General features: G+C 33.3%; 3 protein-coding genes across 3 annotated transcripts; 1 reads left to right on the top strand and 2 right to left on the bottom strand.

Moving 5' to 3' along the window:
- On the top strand, positions 1-3,042 carry LOC133871871 (isoeugenol synthase 1-like). The gene is made up of 5 exons (XM_062309316.1): positions 1-323; positions 414-548; positions 681-912; positions 1,020-1,223; positions 2,518-3,042. Exons 1-5 carry the CDS (start codon positions 135-137, stop codon positions 2,712-2,714), a joined length of 957 nt encoding a protein of 318 aa, XP_062165300.1. The 5' UTR covers positions 1-134; the 3' UTR covers positions 2,715-3,042.
- A 2,996-nt stretch (positions 3,043-6,038) lies between these two features.
- LOC133871987 (eugenol synthase 1-like) lies at positions 6,039-8,556 on the bottom strand. The gene is made up of 5 exons (XM_062309481.1): positions 8,368-8,556; positions 8,128-8,262; positions 7,759-7,987; positions 7,435-7,638; positions 6,039-6,639 (listed from the first exon to the last, which is right to left on the bottom strand). The coding sequence occupies exons 1-5, from the start codon at positions 8,554-8,556 to the stop codon at positions 6,443-6,445; spliced, it is 954 nt and encodes a 317-aa protein (XP_062165465.1). The 3' UTR covers positions 6,039-6,442.
- A 4,285-nt stretch (positions 8,557-12,841) lies between these two features.
- LOC133870301 (eugenol synthase 1-like) lies at positions 12,842-15,818 on the bottom strand. Its single transcript, XM_062307393.1, has 5 exons — positions 15,410-15,818; positions 15,150-15,284; positions 14,030-14,258; positions 13,713-13,916; positions 12,842-13,390 (listed from the first exon to the last, which is right to left on the bottom strand). The coding sequence occupies exons 1-5, from the start codon at positions 15,596-15,598 to the stop codon at positions 13,194-13,196; spliced, it is 954 nt and encodes a 317-aa protein (XP_062163377.1). The 5' UTR covers positions 15,599-15,818; the 3' UTR covers positions 12,842-13,193.
- Positions 15,819-18,393: the final 2,575 nt, after the last annotated feature.

Below are 18,393 nucleotides of genomic sequence, written 5' to 3'. Positions count from 1 at the left end.
AGTAGGTGGTACATCATACATGCACTATAAAAACAACACAGAGTAAGGTAATGTGGAGGGAGAGGAGATCTAGCTAGCGAGCGCCAATAAAAGGAAGATATATATAGAGAAAAGGAGATCGAGGGGAAGCATTAATGGAGAATGAGAAGAGCAAGATCCTGATATTTGGGGGAACTGGGTACATAGGGAACCACCTGGCCAGGGCAAGCTGCTTGTTGGGTCATCCAACTTATGTCTATGCTCGTCCTCTCACCCCACAAACCACTCCATCCAAACTGGAGCTCCACAAGGAGTTGCACTCCATGGGCACTACCTTTGTCCTGGTTCTCTCTCTCTCTCTCTCTCTCTCTATAGTCTATATATATACATATATGTATATGTATGTGTGTGTTGATTTGAGACTACTGCTGCAGGGAGAACTGGAGGAGCATGAGAAGATTGTGTCGGCACTTCGAGAGGTGGACATAGTTATCTCTGCACTGGCATACCCTCAAGTTCTTGACCAACTCAAAATCATAGATGCCATCAAAGTTGCTGGTAATATCAAGGTAATATACCCCACTCTACCTAGCTATATCTACTGTCCAAAAATGAAAATTAATTCTCTGTTAGTCTATTTCCATGGAACCCAGAGTATTTTCTGATAATCTTAAACATTTTGTTGATCAATGGCTTCCCAGAGGTTCCTTCCATCAGAATATGGGTCTGAAGAGGACAGGATAACTCCTCTACCCCCTTTCGAAGCATTCCTAGATAAAAAGAGAAAGATCAGGAGGGTCGTTGAAGCAGCTGGGATTCCTTACACTTTCGTGTCTGCAAATTGCTGTGCTTCATACTTTGTTAATTACTTGCTTCATCCACATGAGAAAGGAGACGACAATATTGTCGTCTATGGAAGTGGTGAAGCAAAGGGTATCATGCCATAGCTATCTTTCACTATTTCTTCAAACAATATTAACGTCCTTATTTATGAGAACTAATATAATTTTTTTTGCAATTTCTGTTGTTATGTTAATTAGCGGTGCTAAATTATGAAGAGGATATCGCTACGTACACAATCAAAGTGGCAAATGACCCAAGAACATGCAACCGTGTTGTCATTTATCGACCCCCAAAAAACATCTTGTCACAACTGGAGCTGATATCGCTTTGGGAGAAGAAGACCGGTCGAAGTTTCAATAAGGTTTATATCTCGGAGGAAGAAATAGTGAAGCTTTCTGAGAGTAAGAATATTCTACGGTTAACAAGAGTTTCTTATCAACAAGTTTATTGACACAAATATTTTAATTAATGCTCCATTTGTTTTGGCGTAAAACGGTTTTTGGAATGGTTTTTGCAAAATGATTTCAATATTTTTCGATGTTTGGTAGGGACAAAAATAATAGTCAATTGAAAAATAATTTCCGTTTAACAAAAAATGCTTAGTAAATTTTAGAAAATGATTTATCTTAGATTGCAGATGCATTCGACGCTCTTTTAAACGATACCGTTGACCTTCACGTTCAAGCAGTTGACCACTACCGAAATCTGGCCGGTGTCGAAATCCGACAACGTCCAGACACCTTTGCCGGATTCCAACGACCAAAATGGTTGGATTCCGGCCGGCTGCCCAGAACTAGCTAGAACAGCCGGACTCCGACTAGATTCCTGCCGGCTGGTCGGGATTTGGCTAGAACAATCGGCTTCCGGCAAAAATGGCCAAATTCCAGTCGGATCCCGCCCGGTTGGCCGGGATCTAGCCAGAATGGTAGGCTTTCGGCCGTCTGTGCTAGATTCCGGCCACTTTTGTCGGAATCTGGCCAACCCAAATTCCGACAAAACTATCCAGATTTTGGCAACAGTAGTCGAAATTCGGTGAAAGTGGCCGGAATCCTGCTGGTCAATGACAGAATCTCGTCACCAGTGATTTTTATATTATTTTACATTAATATTTATATGTTGTGAATAAAAATTGATTTTTATAAGTTAATATGATTGAATGAAAATATAAAAAATATTTGTGATTTTTCGTATGCGCAAAACACTGAAAAATTCATTCAATAAAAAATATTTTCCTGAAAAATAACTTACCTGAAATTATTTTACAACGGAAACCATTTTACGTCGAAACAAACGAAACATAAGTGTTCGCTTGGTTTAAAAATTTTAAAACGCAAATAATAATAATAATTAAAAAAAAAACTATTGATAAAATTGTGATTCTACCTTTAAAATCTTATTAAAAATACTTTACGTACTGTTGAAAGACGTAGAAAAAAAAAATGATTTCAAACCGACATTGTTTTCAAATGCACTTTAAAGAGGACACTTTCTGTAATTTTGTTTAAAAACATACGTGCATTTCCAAACGCTGTAAGTCAAATCAAAGCGCTTTCTACGATTGATCTACGTACTGTACAACTAGCTCTTGTATGCGTTTAGGTTTTTTTTTTTTTTTTTTTTTTTTTTTTTTTTTTTTTTTTTTTTATTGATCAATATTCAACCACTTAATTAATTTGTGAATGTTGTTGCGCGCAGCCCTACCACCTCCAAAGGACATACCAGTGTCTATCCTTCACAGCGTATTTATTAAAGGCCAGACAGTATTTGAACTGAGGGAAGATGACATGGAGGCTTCAAGGCTATATCCGGATCATGAATACACAACCATCGATCAACTTCTTGATATTTTTCTTGTTAATCCCCCTATGCCCGCAACTGCTGCGTTTGGATGATCGAGTTTGAAGAAAATTAGCGAGAGAGAGAGAGAGAATAAGTTCTTAGGGTTGTTCATTGTTGAACACACAGAGAGAGAGAGAGAGAGAGAGAGAGAGAATAAGTTCTTAGGGTTGTTCATTGTTGAACACAGAGAGAGAGAGAGAAAGTTCTTGGGGTTGTTCATTGTTGAACACAAAGAATGGACTATGTTCACTTTTATTTCTCGTTTCTTAGTGGAAATATGAAGATGTGTTATAATCTCTAAGGAAAAATGCGATCCAGTGGTCCTAAGGCTTCACTTTTTTTTTTTTTTTTTTAATCAAGAAGAGGGAAGAAGTAGGAAAAGGCTTTCTTTCAGCATATTTAGACAACACTTTAAACACAAGAAAATACATTTTGAGCTAAAAAAAATACATATTATTCCTAAATACACACCACATGAGCATATATTTATAGTTCTGCCCATGAATTGCACAAAATATACGCCACAGTAACAACACCAACTACCTGCCCTCTCTCAGTACCATAAAATTTCCACACAATTAATCGAAGCGTTCGCAAGCCCAATTTTACAAGTTACTTAATTAGATACCAAAACCTAAGTAATGAAAAGGATTTTGGACCTAGAGAAAAATACCTAGAGGAGGAGTGAGCGGCAGGGTCGAGGTGGGGCGAGCAACTGCGTCGAGGATGAGAGAGAGAGAGACCAAAACCTAAGTAATGACAAGCATTTTAGACCTGAAGAAAAATACCCAGAGGATGGGTGAGCAGCAGCGTCGAGGTGGGGCGAGCAACGGCACCGAGAGAGAGAGAGAGATGAAAGCAAGTCAACAGGAGATGCAAGAACCTACATATTCAGAGTCTTGCGATAGAAGTTCATTGTTGCAAGAACAATTAGGAGATTATTACTTTAAAACTTGAAAAGTATGGATATTATTTTTTCTTGTTCCAAAATAGGAAAATATTTGGCAATCCATCATCGGACATCTCTGCTCTATATATGCTAGTAACCTACTGACACTAAAGAGTTCCACTGACACCTATTGACGCTAAGAGTGCTATGCCACAAAATTTGGAATGCATGCTAATATGGCAACGAGAAACTGTGTAAGACCTTAATTATTCCTTCCAAAGACAACCCAACATGTCAAACATTATGGTTCCCAAAAATCGTTCAAAATAATAAAAAACCTACATAAAGATCAAAGCAAAACTGTATGATTAATCTCACCACGTACATGGAACTCCAATCCATCAAAATAGCAAACAGAGAAACAAAATAATAATCATAATCTTTTTCATTTTTGGACAGAAAACCTAAATTAGCTACATATAATCAAAGCCGCATCAGCTTCATACTTTAAAATTAAAAGAAAAAGAAGAGGAAAAAAAAAATAAAATTAGCACAATATGAATTCTAAACCATTGACTAGTCTAACAAATCAGATTTACTTTTTCTTGGTGAAAAGCAAAAGATAGAAACGTCCAGTACAGAGTAATACATACTAAACCAACATTGTATGTCCCAATCCCAAAATCTATATTTGACAAAATGCTAACCTTCCGAAATATAGCACACTAACATATAGGTTTGTTATATATATATATATATATATATATATATAGGTTTAACGGTGAGGGAAAATTGTCAGTAGATGGAATTGGGAATAGAAATTAGGGTTTTGCAGCTCTTTTATCCATCTTTCTGAGGAATTTATCAGAAACACATGCAGACGCTGAAGAAGTGCAGCAATTTTTTGTATTTTACTTAATTTGTGATGATGGTTGTGTTTGTTCTAAAAAAACAAAGTTTACAACCTGGTCAATACATAGTGCTGCTGTGCCCACGTCATCATAGGACTGACCTATATTCAGGGTTTATAACGCGGTCAACACCAAGCTGAAGAATTTGTATTTTACTATGTATGTGAGATTTACATGGGGTTTATTATGCACATGAAAAGTTATATAATAGTCCTCAAGGGTTAGCTCAATCGGTTAGAGATCACGTCTCATGAAGCGGAGGTCACTAGTTTGAATCTCTCTGTGTGGACATGTCAAAAAATAATAATGAGAAGTTATATAATATAAATGAATTAATTGAATATTGGAAGTTGAAAATTTATTATGCACGTGGAAATTATATAATATAAATGAATTAACAGAATGTTGGAAGTTGAAAGAATTGATTGTAGCATAATAGCTCTTGAATAAAATAGGATTTATTATACAGGTGGCCGGGAATTATACAATATTGTAAATGAAGCATCTATTGACTATTGAGGATGTAAATAAATGTATTAATTGATTTTATATATATATATATATATATATATATATATATATATATATATATATATATATATATATATATACACACACATATTAATTGAATATTGAAAGCTGAAATAAATCTATTGTTGCACAGAAATACCTAATTAAGTAACCATCTACTGATTGACATGGGATTCTTTTTTCTAGCCTTATAAATCAAGAAAATTACAGAAAAAATATGTGAGAGAGGGCCCAATTGAATTTCAAGATAATTGAAAAAAAAGAAAAAAAAAAAAAAAGGAGTAGATATCAGAAGAGGTCTGGGGACTTGGGGCAGTGGGACAGTGGCCCCCTGCTCGAGCAGAGGTGGAGAATGAGCTCGAGGCTCTTTTCACTGTCTATCAGATAGTTGTGCTTCCATGTTTAGCATCGATCACGGTGGGCTTGGGCCCTGCATGAATGAGACCATTTTGGAGGGACTTAATTATTTAGCATCTTTCATGTGGGGTTGTATTTTGTACTAAAACACTACCAATGTCCATTAACGGGGTCCCTAAATTTGGAGTCAGCCTCAGCCCATTGCAGAGGTAAACAATGAGAGAATTGTGAAGGAAAACTATAGTTCCCAAATTCCTGTCACTTAATAGGTTCCCATTACTTTTTTATGAGTCATCATTATCATCTTTATTTAATAGAGCTTTCTCTTTTTTCATTGTTCCATATGCCTAAAGTTTACTTCTTTTAGGGGCTTAAGAAACAAGAAATATATATTGGAACATCTTTTCTTAATGATAATATTAACGCATCTTAATTTGGTAATATATTCTACTAAGAAATAAGAAATAAAAGTGAACATAGTACTCCATTCTTTATGTCTCGTAGTGCCAACTCTATGGTACATGATTTAAGAAAATGGGCTGTTACTAATTATGTTTTTGGTAGCATTTTTAAAGGCTCTCTCATTCTCTCTTCCATACGAATCCAGAGTAGTAAGTAAAAGATTTTAGAGAAGAATTGGTTTGGTTGCATTACCAAAACCAGTTAACTGTCTTTTATTTATAGAGCAACATGTGCAAAAGTTTTAAGGTAATTAAGTAGTACTAGGTTTACAATACAGAAAAACATGATGAAATACATGAAATACAAAAAAGGAAAGAGCTAATGATCCGGGAGACATGCATGGAGCACAGGGGATCAGCAGGCATCCAGGAGAGAGTGTGAGCTGTAGGCTTCTAGACTGCAGTGTAGCTGCTACTGTAAGGTAGCTGATCAACAGAAATTATGGAGATTCATTGCTGATTTTCAGACTGCTTTTGAGGGGAGGTGAGCTGCGCGCGCTGCTTTTATCCTCTAACAGTACTAATGACCCTCCTTTGTAACCTCTTTCCCCATATATTTAAAAAAAATTAAAAACAAACAAACAAAGCCAAATATATTCCTTCTCTCTCTCTTCTTTAAAACGACTGAAAACTCATTCAAACGCAGCAGCTGCGAACTTAGGGGGATTAACAAGAAAAATATCAAGAAGTTGATCAATGGTTGTGTATTTAAAATCTGGATATAGCCTTGAAGCCTCCATGTCGTCCTCCCTTAGTTCAAATACCGTCTGGCCTTTGATAAATATGCTGTGAAGGATAGACATCGGTATGTCCTTTGGAGGTGGTAGGGCTGCAAAAATTAACATTCACAAATTAAATAAGTAGTTGACTGATCAATAAATAAAGTAAGCTTTAGTTAGAGTGTGTTTGGAAATGCCCCTTTTTACCAAAAAGTATCCCATTTGGGAGTTCATTAATTTGATAAGAATAGCTATTTGAAATCGTGGATTTGTTCAAGTTTTCAAACCGTAGGTAACCGGCCGGCCATTTTTTAAAAAAAGGAACGATATTAAAATTTAAATCACATTTGTAAAAGTTAAGTACTCAAATTTTAAAAAGTATTAATTTAGAGTATAAATTTTTCAATTTCAACCGTTCGTTAGAATTTTTCGTTAAATTATATCAAATTTTCCAAAATACTCGTGTTTTTTTTTTTTTTTTTTTTTTTAATTATAACAATTTTCAAAGATTCATGCAATTGTATTTTTGTATATTCCGTTAAATTCTTACCAACACCTAAATTCTTGCAATTCCTTTTTTTTCTAACAAAAAAAAAATTGATATTAATTTTGAAAATTTTGACAGGATTTAACGAAAAATTCTAACGAAGGGTTGAAAATTGAAAAAATTGGAAAATGAATACTCTAAATTGACATTTTTTTTAAAAAAAATTTAAGTACTTAATTATAAAAGTGATGAAAGGTCAGAGATTAAAATAAAGTTTTTACGTTTCTTTTCTTTCTTTTTTCAAACTGCAAGTTATAAACCGTTAATTAAACTAATTAAGCAAACACTTGTAAAAATATTTGTGGGACATGCACAATAAACTTGTTGATAAGAAACTCTTTTAAGTGTAGATTCCTACTCTCAGAAAGCTTCACTATTTCTTCTTCCGGGACATGAATCCTATTGAAACTGCGACCATTCTTCTTCTCCCAAAGTGATATCAGCTCCAGTTGTGACAAGATGTTTTTTAGGGGCCGATAAATGACAACACGGTTGCATGTTCTAGGGTCATTAGCCACTTTGATTGTGTACGTAGCGATATCCTCTTCATAATTTAGCACCACTAAACATAACAACGTACAGAAATTGCAAAAAAAAAAAAGAAAGAAAGAAATTAGTTCAAATATATAAATAAGGACATTAATGTTTGAAGAAATAGTGAAAGATAGTTATGGCATGATACCCTTTGCTTCACCACTTCCATATACGGCAATGTCGTCTCCTTTCTCATGTGAATGAAGCAAGTAATTAAGAAAGTATGAACCAAAGCAATTTGCAGAAACGAAAGTGTAAGGAATCCCAGCTGCTTCAACGACCCTCCTGATCTTTCTCTTTTTATCAAGGAATGCTTCGAAAGGGGGTAGAGGGGTTATCCTGTCCTCTTCAACCCCAAAATCTGATGGAAGGAACCTCTGGCCGGGAAGCCATTGATCAACAAAATGCTCAAGATTATCAGAATATACGTACTCTGGGTTCCATGGAAATTAATAGACTAACAGAGAATGTTCATTTTTGGACAGTAGATATAGCTAGGTAGAGTGGGGTATATTACCTTGATATTACCAGCAACTTTGATGGCATCTATGATTTTGAGTTGGTCAAGAACTTGAGGGTATGCCAGTGCAGAGATAACTATGTCCACCTCCCGAAGTGCCGACACAATCTTCTCATGCTCCTCCAGTTCTCCCTGCAGCAATCTCAAATCAAAACACATGCACATACATATACGTATATGTATATATATAGACTAGAGAGAGAGAGAGAGAGAGAGAGAGAGAGAGAGAGAGAGAACCAGGACAAAGGTAGCGCCCATGGAGTGCAACTCCTTGTGGAGCTCCAGTTTGGATGGAGTGGTTTTTGGGGTGAGAGGACGAGCATAGACATAAGTTGGATGGCCCAACAAGCAGCTTGCCTTGGCCAGGTAGTTCCCTATGTACCCAGTTCCCCCAAATATCAGGATCTTGCTCTTCTCATTCTCCATTGCTTCCCCTCGATCTCCTTTTCTTTATATGTATCTTCGATCTTTTTATTGGCGCTAGCTAGATCCCCTCTCCCTCCACGTTACCTTACTTTGTGTTGTTTTTATTGTGCACGTATGATGTACCGTACCGATCTGAGCTCAGCTAGGGCAGGTAGTACTATTTCCTTTATAAATTATTGAAGTGGCAAATTAAATTAAATGCATGCTGTTTAATTTCAGTAACTAAAATATAAGCTTTAACCTATCAAACTAAGGTCTATATAACACATAACACTTACAATTATTAAGAGAAATGCTAGAACGCGCTTCTTCTATAGGTGTTTTGGAATTCTTTTATGCAGGGCCGGCTTGATATATTGTGAGGTCTAAGACAACAATTTTAGATAAGGCCTTTTTATATTTAATGATTTTTTAAAAAATTTTATATTATATTTATATATAAAATTTAATTTTTCTGCTTATGGGATACAACTTTATTATATTGATAGTAATAAATTTGTTAGAAATTATTTTTTAGATTCATTTATTTTTTTTATTATTTTATTTTTAACATTTTTTATATACGACGCATATTTTTAACTAACATTTATAAATAAAAATTTTATACAAAAGAATAATTGAATCTGATTTATCAAAAGGAGATTCATTTCACAATGAGATAATCTAACATATTTGACCTAGACAAGTAAAGATAAGTACTAATTAGTAATCTGCTAATTAATAATTGACTAGAATCATTTTATCTGTCTAATATTAATTTAAGAATTTAAGTTTTCATTGACAAAAATAAAACATAATACTGTTTTATAAAAAAAAATTAAAATTTAAAATGTACTGTATGTCTGTATACAAGTAACACTTCAACGACCCTTTTACGTAATTATGTCATTAATATTAATTTGTTAATTTAATTTTTTATTGACAAAAATAATATAATACTATTTTATAAAAAAATAAAAATAAAAACATAAAGTGTGGCTATTAACACAGCCACACATGACACTGAAAAGCAATTACTGTGAAAAAAAATTATACAATTTAATAAAAAAAATACTGTTTTGAAATGATTGAAAAGACACGTTGCAAAGGAATGAGAAGAAATGAAGAATGAGAACGGTCATAATCTCATTCTCTTAAAAGATTAAAAAAAATAAAAAATGAAAGCTTTCCGTGTGAGAGATTCTCGAAGTAAAGCTCTTCCTCTCCTGATTGCAAATAATAAAAAAAAAATAAATAAAAAAAGGCCTTTTTTTATTTTTTTACTACCTTATTATTTTTTTTATTTTTTATTTATACTGATACAAATATTATTATAGGCCTTCTTCCATTGGGGCCTTAAGCGACCAACAAAATAACTGATTGAGCCGACAATTTCAAAATAGTACTGAACATTTATGTCAGTTCGTCCACGTTACAAACGTTTGTCTCTAATACGACAAAACATACGTAACAATCATTATTTTACTTACGTACCCTTAATTAGAGTATCGCTTAGAACGATGCTAAAAATAAGTCGTTTTCAAAATGGGCCTCACTCTACACCTTTTGTAAGAGGGAAACTGTAGAAAATCTTCATTTTTGGTCAGGAAAATGGCAAAAATACTGTTAGAGAATCAGTTCAAATATTCAAATAATTTGTAATAAATTGTTCTATAAAATATAGACAGCAGATCCGTCTATAAGCCAAATCAAGACTTTAGTGTTTATTTGTTTCTTATATATATATATATATATATATGCGCACGCGCTGGAAAGGAGAATTAATAACTTGGAATATTCGGTTAATTCATTTATGTTATATATATAATTTCCACGTATGTGCCTAATAAATTTTCAACGTACAATATTCAATTAATTCATTTATATTATATAACTTCCAGAAGATGCTAAACAGTTTCTTTGAACGGGTATTTGGACAATTTGAGTACGTGAGGTTTGGAGTTTGGATTATCCAACCAACACCTATCCAACATTGATCGAATTTGTGATAAATACATTAATTAATATTGAATTTTGATTCGATAGTAATTTTAAAAGTCATATTAATTTTAAGAGGACATAAGAAAAATACGAGTCTTCCTCTAGCATTACTCGTTAGATCCCAGTAGACTAATTACAATTTTCTTCCTAGCTATTAATTTGCTGCTTAATTGTAGTCTAAACATTGTCAATAGTTTGACCTATTGTTTGATGCTTGATGATTAGTTAAATTTATACTAATAATTGTCAATACATATATATAAGACCCGACATTATTTAACTAATCATCAAGTTAGATTCATAAATCCCACAGATATATGCAAGCAATTCCAACTTCATTGCATGTAGCCTTCGAAGGAAAAAAGAAAGAAAGAAGATTTGTGGTAATTTCACTATTAATCACTTTATTTATAGAGGAATTTACTATTTATATGTAAAAAAAAAAATAAAAAAAAAAGAAAAAAAAAGAAAAAAAAAGAAAAAAGAAAAGAAAAGAAATATTAAAGAAAGAAAGAAGAAGAAAGATTTTTTCAATCCTGATTTCCTTATGCTATAAATTAAAATTGGAATGATCCTACACGTACACGCTACCAATCTTCTGGATCTATGTGGTTGCTGATATGATCATTACTGCACTAGCTAACACATGCATAGGATTGTCAAGCATTGCAAAATGGAACCTCTAAATGTAGATGTTTGGAAGATGAGAATTAAAATTGGAATGATCGGTTTGTGAAGCGATCCGACGGTTGGACCGCTAAGAAACATTTGTTGCATATGCGATTTAATTATAGCCGAAAAGCGTGCACTAATAATAATTGTGATGAGACATTTGAAGAATCTAAGACGTGATGTATTGTTGTTGAATCTTGATGTTTTTATTTTCATTGCAACCATCTTTCGACAATAGTCTATCGATGCATAGCCTTCAAAAATCAACATAATTGTCATATTGTTCCGTAATTAAAGCATATGATATATATGCATGATAACAGTTTGCTTCCTCCCTCTAATTAATTTCATTTTGGTTACATGTCCCGTGACCCACACGTTGAAAATTTACATTGCATTAGATTCCTAAGATCCCGGGGATTGTGAACTTAATCTGTTGATGATTATGTTTATATTAATGAATAATAGCAATATGTTTCAAGCATGACAAAATCCTAAATGGTTGTAATTGCAGTTAATTAGTACTCTTAACCCGTGGGGATCACTTGCAATGTCTTTCCTAAACTACAAAGTTTTTAATTAATCGACCCTCTGATTTGATAATAATTTGCAATATCCACCACATATGTACAATTATAAGTAAAAATTAACAGATTGGTAGACTGTGTTTAGTGTGTACTTCTAGCATTACTTGTTAGATCCCAGTAGACTAATTACAATTTTCTTCCTATTAATTTGCTGCTTAATTGTAGTCTAAACATTGTCAATAGTTTGACCTATTGTTTGATGCTTGATGATTAGTTAAATTTATACTAATAATTGTCTATACATATATATAAGACCCGACATTATTTAACTAATCATCAAGTTAGATTCATAAATCCCATAGATATATGCAAGCAATTCCAACTTCATTGCATGTAGCTAGCCTTCGAAGGAAAAAAAAAATAAAAAATAAAAAGATTTGTGGTAATTTCACTATTAATCACTTTATTTATAGAGGAATTTACTATTTATATGTAAAAAAATAAAAAATAAAAAATAAAAAAAATGAAGAAAGAAAGAAAGAAGAAAGAAAGATTTTTTCAATCCTGATTTTCTTATGCTATAAATTAAACTTGGAATGATCCTACACGTACACGCTACCAATCTTCTGGATCTATGTGGTTGCTGATCATATGATCAAGCATTGCAAAATGGAACCTCTAAATGTCGATGTTTGGAAGATGTTTATTCAGTTACTTCACAAAGAACATGATTTTCTTCTTCTTCTTCTTAATTCCTTCTTCTTTTCTTTTCTTCTCTTTTTTCTTCTTTCTTCTTCTTCTTCTTCTTCTTTTTTTTTTTTAAAAAAAAATTCTTGAGAAAGTAGTGTTAAAGTGTGATTAATTAAATGATTAAATTTACCTATTTCTATAAGCTTAACTTTTTAGGATAAATTGTGAGTTAGCATGATATCAGAACAAGGGATCATAACTTCTTTAATCAAGTGATGTTATTGTAGCAGAAAAAGAAAAAAAAAAAAAGCATATATGAACATAATCTATAGTTGCAGACAATAAATAGTAAAGATAACATCTAAATCTAGTAATATTGTTAAAAAAAAAAAAAAGAAAAAGAAGTGAAACCTTAATTAGGACCATGGGAGCATTTCTCCTTAAAATATAATAACACACATAGCTTCATAATTCTACTAATTAAGAAACGATAAATGAAAAGTGAACTCTTTGTGTTCAACAACAAACAACTCCAAGGAGAACTTCTTCTTCTTTTTTTTCTTTTTCTTTTATTTTTCTTTAATAAAAGGGCGAGAATGGGGACCAATATAATTACCCTCCTTAAACGTGACAATTGGAATTCTCACCCTATGTGGAATGTTCAGTTTGAACTATAACTATATATATGCCTTAGAAGGCGAATTGGTCACCACAGTCAAAGAAGAACTTATTCCTTCTCTCTCTCTTTTCTTTAAAGTAACCGAAAACTCATTCAAACGAACCCATTGTGGGCTTCGGGGGATTAACAAGAAAAATATCAAGAAGTTTATCAACGGTTGTGTATTCAAGCTCTGGATAAAGCCTTGAAGCTTCGAGGTCGTCCTCTCTCAGTTCAAACGCCATCTGGCCTTTGATAAATATGCTATGAAGAATAGAAATGGGTATGGCCTCTGCAGTTGGTAGGGCTGCAACATTAACGTTCACAAATTAAATCATTAGTAGTTGATTGATCAATCAATTAATTAAGAAATTAAGAAAACACATACCATACAGTAGATTGCATAAAGCTTCGATTAGAGTGCGTTTGAAAATGCCTGTTTTTAAATAAAATCTCAGAAAGATCGAACTGCGATTTTCATTAATAGCATTTTGAAATCGCTATTTTTTTTAACTCGCATGTTTTGAAACCGTTAAAGCGAGCAAACATTTAATAATAAACATATTTGTGGGATATGCAAAACAAACTTGTTGATAAGAAACTCTTTTTAAAGTGTAGAGTATTCTTACTCTCAGAAAGCTTCACTATTTCTTCCTCCGAGACATAAACCTTATTGAAACTTCGACCGGTCTTCTTCTCCCAAAGCGATATCAGCTCCAGTTGTGACAAGATGTTTTTTGGGGGTCGAAAAATGACAACACGGTTGCATGTTCTTGGGTCATTAGCCACTTTGATTGTGTACGTAGCGATATCCTCTTCGTAATTTAGCACCGCTAAACATAACAACGTACGTACGACAGAAATTAGTTCACATGCATATATAAATACGGACATTAATGTTTGAAGAAATAGTGAATAAAGATAGTTATGACATGATATATAGTACCCTTTGCTTCACCACTTCCATAGACGGCAATGTCGTCTCCTTTCTCATGGGGATGAAGCAAGTGACTAAGAAAGTATGAAGCACAGCAATTTGCAGACACGAAAGTGTAAGGAATCCCAGCTGCTTCAGCAGCCCTCCTGATCTTTCTCTTTTTATCAAGGAATGCTTCGAAGGGGGGTAGGGGGGTTACCCTATCCTCTTCCACCCCAAAATCTGATGGAAGGAACCTCTGGGGAAGCCATTGATCAACAAAATGTTTAAGCTAGAATTAAATTTCCATCTTTAGTGGATTAAATCCTAAAAGTAACAAATTCACATTGAGTACTAAAAGTAATAAATTCACAAAAGTTTTGTGAACGGAACCACTCAACTTAATTTGATGGACCTCTTAAAGTTTAAAAACTCTAAATTTAAATTATTGAACTTTTAAATTTTTTGCAATTTTTTCCTATATTAGGATTTAACATTAAATCAAACAGTAAAGAGGTAAATGACTGGGTCACCTTGTGACCCACAAGTCAAAGACCTACAATTTTTTTTATTAAATGAAAAGAAAGAGGGCATTTTGGTCATTTTTAGGACATCCGTTAAGATTTAACAGAATATTTTAACAGAAAGGGGGACATTGCAAAAAATTATAAATTTAATGATTTAAATCGAAAGTTTTTGAACTTTAGTTCAAATTGAGTTGAACTTAAAGAGGGATTTTGTGAAGTAAAAAAATCAAAAACCAAAAGAGTAATGATTCACCACCACAAAAAAATATCATTTTGAGTTTTAAAAATAAAACAGGGTAATGATGAATCACCACTTATCGATATCACTTTTTACCACTTTGGCTATATGGTAAGATGGTCGATCTCCCACTACCATTTGAGTTTTAAAAATAAAATAAAGTAGGGAACTACTTTGCCACATAGGGAAGGTGGTAAAAAATGGTATTTTTAGATGGTGATGAATCATTACTCTATTTTGAGGGATTATGTGGCAAGGTGGTGAAAAGTGACATCTTTGGGCGGTGGTAAATCATTACTAAAACCAAAGAAATTACAAACGAAAATAGACTAACAGAGAATGTTCATTTTTGGACAGTAGATATGGGTAGAGTGGGGTTTATTACCTTGATATTACCAGCAACTTTGATGGCATCTATGATTTTGAGTTGGTCAAGAACTTGAGGGTATGCCAGTGCAGAGATAACTATGTCCACCTCCCGAACTGCCGACACAATCTTCTCATGCTCCTCCAGCTCTCCCTGCAGCACTCTCAAATGATCAACACACATGCTGCACATACATATACATACATGTATATATATAGACTAGAGAGAGAGAGAGAGAGAGAGAGAGAGAGAGAGAGAGAGAGAGAGAGAGAGAGAACCAGGACAAAGGTAGCGCCCATGGAATGCAACTGCTTGTGGAGCTCCAGTTTGGATGGAGTGGTTTGTGGGGTGAGAGGACGAGCATAGACATAAGTTGGATGGCCCAACAAGCAGCTTGCCCTGGCCAGGTAGTTCCCTATGTACCCAGTTCCCCCAAATATCAGAATCTTGCTCTTCTCATTCGCCATTAATTAATGCTTCCCGATCGAACTCCTTTTCTTTACATATATCTTCTTTTTTATTGCTTATGTATTGGTGCTGGATCTCCTCTAGATCGATAACCTTAATTAATTACTTGGCGCTGTACGTATATATAATGCATGGATCACCCACTCCGATCCTTTTTAAGGGTACTACTATACACCATTAGGGATGACTATTGAAGTCCACTCCGAAGACCAAAAATGATTGGATTGGAAGCAACTAGGCACACGTGATCATTGCGTGGTTCTTAATTATTATTCTTTTTTGTGATTAATAGGACGCCCGCGTTCTACACGTGGAATCCAATACTAGATGTTCATACTTAACAAATTAAAGCAATGGGAATGCAATGCAAAAAATTTCTAAGTAAAAGGACAAGAGACGACGACGACGACAAGACCAGAGTAGTGATTTAAGCTTCCCACCAACCCATTTAACCCTTCCCTTCCAAGTCGATCGAATCAATTATTTTTTTAACTATTTTACCCCTCCTATTGAAACACCTCTATTTGTTGTTTGTCAAGGCAATGTGTACATGGTAGAAGGTGAATTTCACACTTTCTATGTAAACGGTCTGAATTTAGCCACGTAAGCCTTTTTTTTTTTTTTTTTTTTTTTTGAAGAAAACGAAAAAATAATAAAGCAAAGTAAAGGGAAATGATTAATTGTTAGCTGATCAAACCTTTAAGTGGCGGACCCCCGTGAAGCTTTTGGCCACCCATTCCACTCTGCAAAAGATGATTGAAGCACCCACGTGATTGTGTCGTAGAATTGTCTAATTCAGCCATTCACGTTCGGTACTTTTTCTTTTTCTTTTTCTCTTTTTTAGAAATAAAAAAATAATAATAATAATAAAAAATAAAAAATTCACGTGTGTGATTGAACACGTACATGTGCAAATCGCAGGCTTTAGCCAAAAAAAAAAGAAAGATATGATACACGTACAAGACGAATTCAGAAAGTATTTTGTTGTACAATTCTATAATTCAATCATCATATTTTGTTTTATAAAACGACAAGTCACCATCAAAGACGGTGGTTTTTGGTCGTATTAAGTTAATTTTCATGTGATTAGGTAAACACTAAGGCCTCGTTTGGTTCGCGGATTAGACCCATGAAAATGAATAGTTATTTTTAAGGAATAGCTATTCCTTTGTTTGGTTGTATATTATTTAAGGGAATAGTTATTCCCACGGAGGTATTCCACTCATTTTTGAGTGGAATACCTATTCATTTCCTGTAGGAATAAATAAAATTCATCTTTTGTCCAAAAGCCCCAACTCTCTCAACACCCAAGTCTCTTATTCCTCTCTCTGTGTTTCTCAACTCATAGTGTGTTTGGATACAAAATTTTGAAAATAAAATATAATTCTGATTCTACTTTTTTTTTTTAAATAAATCATATTTTATTAAACTTTTTCTAAAAATTCAAACCTCAAAATTCGCGAACAGAATAAGAATTTAATTCTGATTTAAAAAATTCAACACTCAAATGCACCATCAGTATCTCTCTCCATCTTTGCAATTATTCTGCAATTATATTCGCATCCCCATCTCTCTGTTTCTCAACCCAACTTAATTTGTTGTGGTTACTTCTTCTTCTTTTTCTTCTTCTTTTATTTATTTATTTATTTATTTTTTTTTTGGGGGGGGGGTGTGCTGTGATGTAGCCTACAGAATGCACTTAGACGTAGTAAAACGAGTACCTCTTGGCATCGGCCAGGGGGGGGGACTCCAATTGCCTTGCGAAGGCTTACGAAAAACTTTGTAAGCAAAAAATGAATGTTTGTTGCTGGAAAACAAATAAAAAAGAATAAAATAAAAAGGACATTGCAGATAATCTATTTTTTTTATGATGGTGATATGATGATTATGTTTTTTTTTTCTTATAAATTATTTTACTTTGTAAGCAAAAGAACGAATGTTTGTTGCTGGAAAACAAATAAAAAAGAATAAAATAAAAAGAGCTTTGCAGATGATCTATTTTTTTTCTTTTTATTTTTTTATGATGGTGATATGATGATTATGTATGTGTGTGTGTTTTTTTTCTTATAAATCATTTTGTAGCGTAATTGTATATGAACAAAAAAAGAAAAGAAAAAAAAAGCCATGAACTCTGAAATTAAAAAAGAAAAAAAAGAGTCATAGTATAACTGTTTATGTTTCTAAAATAAAGAAAAAAAATGTCCTTAAGAATATAAATTATATTTGTATTATAAGGGTGCTTTAGAAAATTTGATTATAATATGATTCCATTCACCAATGTATTGCACTGTACCAAACAAAAGAATACATATGCAATGTTCTATTCTGCCGTTACAACCAAACAAAACAATAGTAATAGTTATTTCATTCCACCTTCATCTATTCCAAGGAATAGTTATTCATTTTCTTAATGGAATAGACATTCCGCGAACCAAACGAGGCCTAAGACTTCCGGTAAGAAAATTTCATGTTGGGTTAACATAAACCATTTTAAGTTCCACTAATGCTCTAATAAGGTTAGGTCAAGTTATGATTCACCTCGATTTAAAGGAGCACATGTGATTCCCTGCCTCGTCTGAATATCATAAATAGAGAAGCAACATTTGGTTGCTTTGGTCTATCCTTTTTAATTTTTCAAAAAAAAAAAAAAAAAACCACAATCATATTAGACATTTGCCAATTTAGAATCCAATACTAGATATTCAGAAAGATTAATAATATATACTACACTACTATTTTATTACTATATTATTATGTTAATATGTTATTGTCAATCTATTTTCTTTATTAGCCC

Source organism: Alnus glutinosa, chromosome 6 (genome assembly GCF_958979055.1).
Source record: "Alnus glutinosa chromosome 6, dhAlnGlut1.1, whole genome shotgun sequence".
Taxonomy (NCBI): domain Eukaryota; kingdom Viridiplantae; phylum Streptophyta; class Magnoliopsida; order Fagales; family Betulaceae; genus Alnus; species Alnus glutinosa.
The sequence above is the reverse complement of the archived record's forward strand: the minus strand, read 5'-3'. Positions and strand labels throughout refer to the sequence as shown.

What these genes read in the sequence shown, in the direction of transcription:
- LOC133871871 (XM_062309316.1), top strand. Translation starts at nt 135, where the DNA reads ATGGAGAATGAGAAGAGCAAGATCCTGATATTTGGGGGAACTGGGTAC. An exon ending in TGGGCACTACCTTTGTCCTG is followed by an intron (nt 324 to 413) that starts GTTCTCTCTCTC and finishes CTACTGCTGCAG; the next exon opens with GGAGAACTGGAGGAGCATGA. An exon ending in TGGAAGTGGTGAAGCAAAGG is followed by an intron (nt 913 to 1,019) that starts GTATCATGCCAT and finishes TATGTTAATTAG; the next exon opens with CGGTGCTAAATTATGAAGAG.
- LOC133871987 (XM_062309481.1), bottom strand. Translation starts at nt 8,556, where the DNA reads ATGGAGAATGAGAAGAGCAAGATCCTGATATTTGGGGGAACTGGGTAC. An exon ending in AAGTTGCTGGTAATATCAAG is followed by an intron (nt 7,988 to 8,127) that starts GTAATATACCCC and finishes CTTCCCGGCCAG; the next exon opens with AGGTTCCTTCCATCAGATTT. An exon ending in TGGAAGTGGTGAAGCAAAGG is followed by an intron (nt 7,639 to 7,758) that starts GTATCATGCCAT and finishes TGTTATGTTTAG; the next exon opens with TGGTGCTAAATTATGAAGAG.
- LOC133870301 (XM_062307393.1), bottom strand. Translation starts at nt 15,598, where the DNA reads ATGGCGAATGAGAAGAGCAAGATTCTGATATTTGGGGGAACTGGGTAC. An exon ending in TGGGCGCTACCTTTGTCCTG is followed by an intron (nt 15,285 to 15,409) that starts GTTCTCTCTCTC and finishes AGAGTGCTGCAG; the next exon opens with GGAGAGCTGGAGGAGCATGA. An exon ending in AAGTTGCTGGTAATATCAAG is followed by an intron (nt 14,259 to 15,149) that starts GTAATAAACCCC and finishes TGGCTTCCCCAG; the next exon opens with AGGTTCCTTCCATCAGATTT.